This window comes from Conger conger, chromosome 9, assembly GCF_963514075.1.
Source record: "Conger conger chromosome 9, fConCon1.1, whole genome shotgun sequence".
NCBI lineage: Eukaryota > Metazoa > Chordata > Actinopteri > Anguilliformes > Congridae > Conger > Conger conger.
In genome coordinates, this window is record NC_083768.1 from 60,509,864 (window position 1) to 60,519,863 (window position 10,000).

Consider the following 10,000-nt stretch of genomic DNA (forward strand, 5'->3'; position numbering starts at 1 on the left):
CTGATCTATCCCAGTTATTGCCCCTGAGCACGGCCCTTTACTCCTGATCTATCCCAGTTATTGCCCCTGAGCACGGCCCTTTACTCCTGATCTATCCCAGTTATTGCCCCTGAGCACAGCCCTTTACTCCTGATCTATCCCAGTTATTGCCCCTGAGCACGGCCCTTTACTCATGATCTATCCCAGTTATTGCCCCTGAGCACGGCCCTTTACTCCTGATCTATCCCAGTTATTGCCCCTGAGCACGGCCCTTTACTCCTGATCTATCCCAGTTATTGCCCCTGAGCACGGCCCTTTACTCCTGATCTATCCCAGTTATTGCCCCTGAGCACGGCCCTTTACTCCTGATCTATCCCAGTTATTGCCCCTGAGCACGGCCCTTTACTCCTGATCTATCCCAGTTATTGCCCCTGAGCACGGCCCTTTACTCCTGATCTATCCCAGTTATTGCCCCTGAGCACAGCCCTTTACTCCTGATCTATCCCAGTTATTGCCCCTGAGCACGGCCCTTTACTCCTGATCTATCCCAGTTATTGCCCCTGAGCACGGCCCTTTACTCCTGATCTATCCCAGTTATTGCCCCTGAGCACAGCCCTTTACTCCTGATCTATCCCAGTTATTGCCCCTGAGCACAGCCCTTTACTCCTGATCTATCCCAGTTATTGCCCCTGAGCACAGCCCTTTACTCCTGATCTATCCCAGTTATTGCCCCTGAGCACAGCCCTTTACTCCTGATCTATCCCAGTTATTGCCCCTGAGCACAGCCCTTTACTCCTGATCTATCCCAGTTATTGCCCCTGAGCACAGCCCTTTACTCCTGATCTATCCCAGTTATTGCCCCTGAGCACAGCCCTTTACTCCTGATCTATCCCAGTTATTGCCCTGAGCACGGCCCTTTACTCCTGATCTATCCCAGTTATTGCCCTGAGCACAGCCCTTTACTCCTGATCTATCCCAGTTATTGCCCCTGAGCACGGCCCTTTACTCCTGATCTATCCCAGTTATTGCCCCTGAGCACGGCCCTTTACTCCTGATCTATCCCAGTTATTGCCCCTGAGCACGGCCCTTTACTCCTGATCTATCCCAGTTATTGCCCCTGAGCACGGCCCTTTACTCCTGATCTATCCCAGTTATTGCCCCTGAGCACGGCCCTTTACTCCTGATCTATCCCAGTTATTGCCCCTGAGCACGGCCCTTTACCTCCTGATCTATCCCAGTTATTGCCCCTGAGCACGGCCCTTTACTCCTGATCTATCCCAGTTATTGCCCCTGAGCACGGCCCTTTACTCCTGATCTATCCCAGTTATTGCCCCTGAGCACAGCCCTTTACTCCTGATCTATCCCAGTTATTGCCCCTGAGCACGGCCCTTTACTCCTGATCTATCCCAGTTATTGCCCCTGAGCACGGCCCTTTACTCCTGATCTATCCCAGTTATTGCCCCTGAGCACGGCCCTTTACTCCTGATCTATCCCAGTTATTGCCCCTGAGCACGGCCCTTTACTCCTGATCTATCCCAGTTATTGCCCCTGAGCACGGCCCTTTACTCCTGATCTATCCCAGTTATTGCCCCTGAGCACAGCCCTTTACTCCTGATCTATCCCAGTTATTGCCCCTGAGCACGGCCCTTTACTCCTGATCTATCCCAGTTATTGCCCCTGAGCACGGCCCTTTACTCCTGATCTATCCCAGTTATTGCCCCTGAGCACGGCCCTTTACTCCTGATCTATCCCAGTTATTGCCCCTGAGCACGGCCCTTTACTCCTGATCTATCCCAGTTATTGCCCTGAGCACAGCCCTTTACCCCTGATCTATCCCAGTTATTGCCCCTGAGCACAGCCCTTTACTCCTGATCTATCCCAGTTATTGCCCCTGAGCACAGCCCTTTACTCCTGATCTATCCCAGTTATTGCCCCTGAGCACAGCCCTTTACTCCTGATCTATCCCAGTTATTGCCCCTGAGCACGGCCCTTTACTCCTGATCTATCCCAGTTATTGCCCCTGATCTATCCCAGTTATTGCCCCTGAGCACAGCCCTTTACTCCTGATCTATCCCAGTTATTGCCCCTGAGCACAGCCCTTTACTCCTGATCTATCCCAGTTATTGCCCCTGAGCACAGCCCTTTACTCCTGATCTATCCCAGTTATTGCCCCTGAGCACGGCCCTTTACTCCTGATCTATCCCAGTTATTGCCCCTGAGCACGGCCCTTTACTCCTGATCTATCCCAGTTATTGCCCCTGAGCACAGCCCTTTACTCCTGATCTATCCCAGTTATTGCCCCTGAGCACGGCCCTTTACTCATGATCTATCCCAGTTATTGCCCCTGATCTATCCCAGTTATTGCCCCTGAGCACGGCCCTTTACTCCTGATCTATCCCAGTTATTGCCCCTGAGCACAGCCCTTTACTCCTGATCTATCCCAGTTATTGCCCCTGATCTATCCCAGTTATTGCCCCTGAGCACAGCTCTGTTTTTGCAGGGATGCACGAGCTGCTGGCTCCCATCGTGTTCGTGCTGCACTGCGACCATCAGGCCTTTCAGCACGCCAGTGAGACCGCCAGCCCCAGGTGAGTCCCCCGCCCGTGTTCCTGCCCGTGTTCCTGCCCCCGCCCGTGTTCCTGCCCGTGTTCCTGTTCCTGCCCCTGCCCCTGTTCCTGCCCCTGTTCCTGCCTGTGTTCCTGCCCCTGCCTGTGTTCCCGCCTGTGTTCCCGCCCGTGTTCCTGCCCCTGCCTGTGTTCCCGCCTGTGTTCCCGCCCGTGTTCCTGCCCGTGTTCCTGCCCCTGCCTGTGTTCCTGCCTGTGTTCCTGCCCGTGTTCCTGCCTGTGTTCCCGCCCGTGTTCCCGCCCGTGTTCCCGCCCGTGTTCCCGCCCGTGTTCCCGCCTGTGTTCCTGCCCCTGTTCCCGCCCCTGTTCCCGCCTGTGTTCCTGCCCGTGTTCCTGCCCCTGTTCCCGCCCGTGTTTGACCCTGTGCTCTTTCTCCCTCACAGTGAGGAGATGAAGTCGCTCTTAAACCCAGAGTTCCACGAACACGACGCCTAGTGAGTACTGACATGCCTCCTGCTCACACAGCGTTAGCACTTACACAGTCTCACCTTTCCTCTCCCTCTCTCCCTCTCTCCCTCTCTCCCTCTCCCTCCTCTCTGTCGCTCCCTCTCCCTCTCTCTCTCCCTGTCCCTCTCCCCTCTCCCTCTCCCTCTCTCTCTCCCTCTCCCCTCTCCCTCTCTCCCTCTCCCCCCCCTCCCTCCCTCCCTCTCCCTCCTCTCTCCCTCTCCCCCCCCTCCCTCCCTCCCTCTCCCTCCTCTCTCTCTCTCTCTCCCCCTCCCTCCCTCCCTCTCTCTCTCCAGTGCCATGTTCTCCCAGCTGATGGAGACAGCAGAACCCTGGTTCTCCAGTTTTGAGCGTGAGGTCCGTAAGGTGAGTAGCCCCCCCCCCCCCCCCCACCCCCCTCACATCTGCCTCACCCTGTCTCTGAGTCCCCTCTCCCTAAGTTTGTGTGTGTGTGTGAGTGCGTGCCCGTGCACTTTCGCGTGTGTGTGTGTGTGTGTGTTCCAGGGTAAGGAGGAGATGATGTGTGTGTGTGTGTGTGTGTGTGTGTGTGTGTGTGTGTGTGTTCCAGGGTAAGGAGGAGATGATGTGTGTGTGTGTGTGTGTGTGTGTGTGTGTGTGTGTGTGTGTTCCAGGGTAAGGAGGAGATGATGTGTGTGTGTGTGTGTGTGTGTGTGTTCCAGGGTAAGGAGGAGATGATGTGTGTGTGTGTGTGTGTGTGTTCCAGGGTAAGGAGGAGATGATGTGTGTGTGTGTGTGTGTGTGTGTTCCAGGGTAAGGAGAAGATGATGTGTGTGTGTGTGTGTGTGTTCCAGGGTAAGGAGGAGATGATGTGTGTGTGTGTGTGTGTGTGTGTTCCAGGGTAAGGAGGAGATGATGTGTGTGTGTGTGTGTGGTGTGTTCCAGGGTAAGGAGGGAGATGATGTGTGTGTGTGTGTGTGTGTGTGTGTGTGTTCCAGGGTAAGGAGGAGATGATGTGTGTGTGTGTGTGTGTGTGTGTGTTCCAGGGTAAGGAGGAGATGATGTGTGTGTGTGTGTGTGTGTGTGTGTTCCAGGGTAAGGAGGAGATGATGTGTGTGTGTGTGTGTGTGTGTGTGTTCCAGGGTAAGGAGGAGATGATGTGTGTGTGTGTGTGTGTGTGTGTGTGTTCCAGGGTAAGGAGGAGATGATGTGTGTGTGTGTGTGTGTGTGTGTGTTCCAGGGTAAGGAGGAGATGATGTGTGTGTGTGTGTGTGTGTGTGTGTTCCAGGGTAAGGAGGAGATTATGTGTGTGTGTGTGTGTGTGTGTGTGTTCCAGGGTAAGGAGGAGATGATGTGTGTGTGTGTGTGTGTGTGTGTGTTCCAGGGTAAGGAGGAGATGATGTGTGTGTGTGTGTGTGTGTGTGTGTGTTTCCAGGGTAAGGAGGAGATGATGTGTGTGTGTGTGTGTGTGTGTGTTCCAGGGTAAGGAGGAGATGATGTGTGTGTGTGTGTGTGTGTGTGTTCCAGGGTAAGGAGGAGATGATGTGTGTGTGTGTGTGTGTGTGTGTGTGTGTGTGTTCCAGGGTAAGGAGGAGATGATGTGTGTGTGTGTGTGTGTGTGTGTTCCAGGGTAAGGAGGAGATGATGTGTGTGTGTGTGTGTGTGTGTGTGTGTGTTCCAGGGTAAGGAGGAGATGATGTGTGTGTGTGTGTGTGTGTGTGTTCCAGGGTAAGGAGGAGATGATGTGTGTGTGTGTGTGTGTGTGTGTTCCAGGGTAAGGAGGAGATGATGTGTGTGTGTGTGTGTGTGTGTGTTCCAGGGTAAGGAGGAGATGATGTGTGTGTGTGTGTGTGTGTGTGTGTGTTCCAGGGTAAGGAGGAGATGATGTGTGTGTGTGTGTGTGTGGTTCCAGGGTAAGGAGGAGATGATGTGTGTGTGTGTGTGTGTGTGTGTGTGTGTTCCAGGGTAAGGAGGAGATGATGTGTGTGTGTGTGTGTGTGTGTGTGTGTGTTCCAGGGTAAGGAGGAGATGATGTGTGTGTGTGTGTGTGTGTGTGTGTGTGTGTTCCAGGGTAAGGAGGAGATGATGTGTGTGTGTGTGTGTGTGTGTGTGTCCAGGGTAAGGAGGAGATGATGTGTGTGTGTGTGTGTGTGTGTGTGTTCCAGGGTAAGGAGGAGATGATGTGTGTGTGTGTGTGTGTGTGTGTGTTCCAGGGTAAGGAGGAGATGATGTGTGTGTGTGTGTGTGTGTGTGTGTGTGTGTGTTCCAGGGTAAGGAGGAGATGATGTGTGTGTGTGTGTGTGTGTGTGTGTTCCAGGGTAAGGAGGAGATGATGTGTGTGTGTGTGTGTGTGTGTGTGTGTTCCAGGGTAAGGAGGAGATGATGATGTGTGTGTGTGTGTGTGTGTGTGTTCCAGGGTAAGGAGGAGATGATGTGTGTGTGTGTGTGTGTGTGTGTGTGTGTTCCAGGGTAAGGAGGAGATGATGATGTGTGTGTGTGTGTGTGTGTGTGTTCCAGGGTAAGGAGGAGATGATGTGTGTGTGTGTGTGTGTGTGTGTGTTCCAGGGTAAGGAGGAGATGATGTGTGTGTGTGTGTGTGTGTGTGTTCCAGGGTAAGGAGGAGATGATGTGTGTGTGTGTGTGTGTTCCAGGGTAAGGAGGAGATGATGTGTGTGTGTGTGTGTGTGTGTGTGTTCCAGGGTAAGGAGGAGATGATGTGTGTGTGTGTGTGTGTGTTCCAGGGTAAGGAGGAGATGATGTGTGTGTGTGTGTGTGTGTGTGTGTGTTCCAGGGTAAGGAGGAGATGATGTGTGTGTGTGTGTGTGTGTGTGTGTGTGTGTGTGTTCCAGGGTAAGGAGGAGATGATGTGTGTGTGTGTGTGTGTGTGTTCCAGGGTAAGGAGGAGATGATGTGTGTGTGTGTGTGTGTGTGTGTTCCAGGGTAAGGAGGAGATGATGTGTGTGTGTGTGTGTGTGTGTTCCAGGGTAAGGAGGAGATGATGTGTGTGTGTGTGTGTGTGTGTGTTCCAGGGTAAGGAGGAGATGATGTGTGTGTGTGTGTGTGTGTGTGTGTGTTCCAGGGTAAGGAGGAGATGATGTGTGTGTGTGTGTGTGTTCCAGGGTAAGGAGGAGATGATGTGTGTGTGTGTGTGTGTGTTCCAGGGTAAGGAGGAGATGATGTGTGTGTGTGTGTGTGTGTGTTCCAGGGTAAGGAGGAGATGATGTGTGTGTGTGTGTGTGTGTGTGTGTTCCAGGGTAAGGAGGAGATGATGTGTGTGTGTGTGTGTGTGTGTGTGTTCCAGGGTAAGGAGGAGATGATGTGTGTGTGTGTGTGTGTGTGTGTGTTCCAGGGTAAGGAGGAGATGATGTGTGTGTGTGTGTGTGTGTGTTCCAGGGTAAGGAGGAGATGATGTGTGTGTGTGTGTGTGTGTGTGTGTGTGTGTGTGTGTGTTCCAGGGTAAGGAGGAGATGATGTGTGTGTGTGTGTTCCAGGGTAAGGAGGAGATGATGTGTGTGTGTGTGTGTGTGTGTTCCAGGGTAAGGAGGAGATGATGTGTGTGTGTGTGTGTGTGTGTGTGTTCCAGGGTAAGGAGGAGATGATGTGTGTGTGTGTGTGTGTGTGTGTGTGTGTTCCAGGGTAAGGAGGAGATGATGTGTGTGTGTGTGTGTGTGTGTGTGTGTTCCAGGGTAAGGAGGAGATGATGTGTGTGTGTGTGTGTGTGTGTGTGTGTGTGTTCCAGGGTAAGGAGGAGATGATGTGTGTGTGTGTGTGTGTGTGTGTGTGTGTGTGTTCCAGGGTAAGGAGGAGATGATGATGTGTGTGTGTGTGTGTGTGTGTGTGTGTGTGTGTGTGTGTGTTCCAGGGTAAGGAGGAGATGATGATGTGTGTGTGTGTGTGTTCCAGGGTAAGGAGGAGATGATGTGTGTGTGTGTGTGTGTTCCAGGGTAAGGAGGAGATGATGTGTGTGTGTGTGTGTGTGTGTGTGTTCCAGGGTAAGGAGGAGATGATGTGTGTGTGTGTGTGTGTTCCAGGGTAAGGAGGAGATGATGATGTGTGTGTGTGTGTGTGTGTGTGTGTTCCAGGGTAAGGAGGAGATGATGTGTGTGTGTGTGTGTGTGTGTGTGTTCCAGGGTAAGGAGGAGATGATGTGTGTGTGTGTGTGTGTTCCAGGGTAAGGAGGAGATGATGATGTGGTGTGTGTGTGTGTGTGTGTGTGTTCCAGGGTAAGGAGGAGATGATGATGTGTGTGTGTGTGTGTGTGTGTGTGTTCCAGGGTAAGGAGGAGATGATGTGTGTGTGTGTGTGTGTGTGTGTGTTCCAGGGTAAGGAGGAGATGATGTGTGTGTGTGTGTGTGTTCCAGGGTAAGGAGGAGATGATGATGTGTGTGTGTGTGTGTGTGTGTGTGTTCCAGGGTAAGGAGGAGATGATGTGTGTGTGTGTGTGTGTGTGTGTTCCAGGGTAAGGAGAGATGATGTGTGTGTGTGTGTGTGTGTTCCAGGGTAAGGAGGAGATGATGTGTGTGTGTGTGTGTGTGTGTGTGTTCCAGGGTAAGGAGGAGATGATGTGTGTGTGTGTGTGTGTTCCAGGGTAAGGAGGAGATGATGTGTGTGTGTGTGTGTGTGTGTGTTCCAGGGTAAGGAGAAGATGATGTGTGTGTGTGTGTGTGTTCCAGGGTAAGGAGGAGATGATGTGTGTGTGTGTGTGTGTGTGTGTTCCAGGGTAAGGAGGAGATGATGTGTGTGTGTGTGTGTGTGTGTGTGTGTTTCCAGGGTAAGGAGGAGATGATGTGTGTGTGTGTGTGTGTGTGTGTTCCAGGGTAAGGAGGAGATGATGTGTGTGTGTGTGTGTGTGTGTGTGTGTTCCAGGGTAAGGAGGAGATGATGTGTGTGTGTGTGTGTGTGTGTGTGTGTTTCAGGGTAAGGAGGAGATGATGTGTGTGTGTGTGTGTGTGTGTTCCAGGGTAAGGAGGAGATGATGTGTGTGTGTGTGTGTGTGTGTGTGTTCCAGGGTAAGGAGGAGATGATGTGTGTGTGTGTGTGTGTGTTCAGGGTAAGGAGATGATGATGTGTGTGTGTGTGTGTGTGTGTGTGTTCCAGGGTAAGGAGAGATGATGTGTGTGTGTGTGTGTGTGTGTGTGTGTTCCAGGGTAAGGAGGAGATGATGTGTGTGTGTGTGTGTGTGTGTGTGTGTTCCAGGGTAAGGAGGAGATGATGTGTGTGTGTGTGTGTGTGTGTGTGTGTTCCAGGGTAAGGAGGAGATGATGTGTGTGTGTGTGTGTGTGTGTGTGTTCCAGGGTAAGGAGGAGATGATGTGTGTGTGTGTGTGTGTGTGTGTGTTCCAGGGTAAGGAGGAGATGATGTGTGTGTGTGTGTGTGTTCCAGGGTAAGGAGGAGATGATGTGTGTGTGTGTGTGTGTGTGTTCCAGGGTAAGGAGGAGATGATGTGTGTGTGTGTGTGTGTGTGTGTGTTCCAGGGTAAGGAGGAGATGATGTGTGTGTGTGTGTGTGTGTTCCAGGGTAAGGAGGAGATGATGTGTGTGTGTGTGTGTGTGTGTGTGTGTGTTCCAGGGTAAGGAGGAGATGATGTGTGTGTGTGTGTGTGTGTGTGTTCCAGGGTAAGGAGGAGATGATGTGTGTGTGTGTGTGTGTGTGTGTGTTCCAGGGTAAGGAGGAGATGATGTGTGTGTGTGTGTGTGTTCCAGGGTAAGGAGGAGATGATGTGTGTGTGTGTGTGTGTTCCAGGTAAGGAGGAGATGATGTGTGTGTGTGTGTGTGTGTGTGTGTGTTCCAGGGTAAGGAGGAGATGATGTGTGTGTGTGTGTGTGTGTGTGTGTGTGTTCCAGGGTAAGGAGGAGATGATGTGTGTGTGTGTGTGTGTGTGTGTGTTCCAGGGTAAGGAGGAGATGATGTGTGTGTGTGTGTGTGTGTGTGTGTTCCAGGGTAAGGAGGAGATGATGTGTGTGTGTGTGTGTGTGTGTGTGTTCCAGGGTAAGGAGGAGATGATGTGTGTGTGTGTGTGTGTGTGTGTGTTCCAGGGTAAGGAGGAGATGATGTGTGTGTGTGTGTGTGTGTGTGTGTTCCAGGGTAAGGAGGAGATGATGTGTGTGTGTGTGTGTGTGTGTTCCAGGGTAAGGAGGAGATGATGTGTGTGTGTTGTGTGTGTGTGTGTGTGTGTTCCAGGGTAAGGAGGAGATGATGTGTGTGTGTGTGTGTGTGTGTGTGTGTTCCAGGGTAAGGAGGAGATGATGATGTGTGTGTGTGTGTGTGTGTGTGTTCCAGGGTAAGGAGGAGATGATGATGTGTGTGTGTGTGTGTGTGTTCCAGGGTAAGGAGGAGATGATGATGTGTGTGTGTGTGTGTGTGTTCCAGGGTAAGGAGGAGATGATGTGTGTGTGTGTGTGTGTGTGTTCCAGGGTAAGGAGGAGATGATGTGTGTGTGTGTGTGTGTGTGTGTGTTCCAGGGTAAGGAGGAGATGATGTGTGTGTGTGTGTGTGTGTGTTCCAGGGTAAGGAGGAGATGATGTGTGTGTGTGTGTGTGTGTGTTCCAGGGTAAGGAGGAGATGATGTGTGTGTGTGTGTGTGTGTGTTCCAGGTAAGGAGGAGATGATGTGTGTGTGTGTGTGTGTGTGTGTTCCAGGGTAAGGAGGAGATGATGTGTGGTGTGTGTGTGTGTCCAGGGTAAGGAGGAGATGATGTGTGTGTGTGTGTAAGGAGGAGATGATGTGTGTGTGTGTGTGTGTGTGTGTGTGTTCCAGGGTAAGGAGGAGATGATGTGTGTGTGTGTGTGTGTGTGTGTGTTCCAGGGTAAGGAGGAGATGATGTGTGTGTGTGTGTGTGTGTGTGTGTTCCAGGGTAAGGAGGAGATGATGTGTGTGTGTGTGTGTGTTCCAGGGTAAGGAGGAGATGATGTGTGTGTGTGTGTGTGTGTGTTCCAGGGTAAGGAGGAGATGATGTGTGTGTGTGTGTGTGTGTGTGTTCCAGGGTAAGGAGGAGA

The 10,000-nt window shown here is 52.0% G+C and overlaps 1 protein-coding gene across 1 annotated transcript in view; it reads left to right on the forward strand.

Moving 5' to 3' along the window:
• tbc1d5 (TBC1 domain family, member 5) overlaps window positions 1–10,000 on the forward strand; it is a 53,817-nt gene that overhangs the window by 14,923 nt on the left and 28,894 nt on the right. The window contains 3 exon segments of the mRNA XM_061254633.1: window positions 2,479–2,567; window positions 2,987–3,037; window positions 3,344–3,413. Of these exon segments, the coding sequence (XP_061110617.1) occupies window positions 2,479–2,567; window positions 2,987–3,037; window positions 3,344–3,413 (210 nt within the window).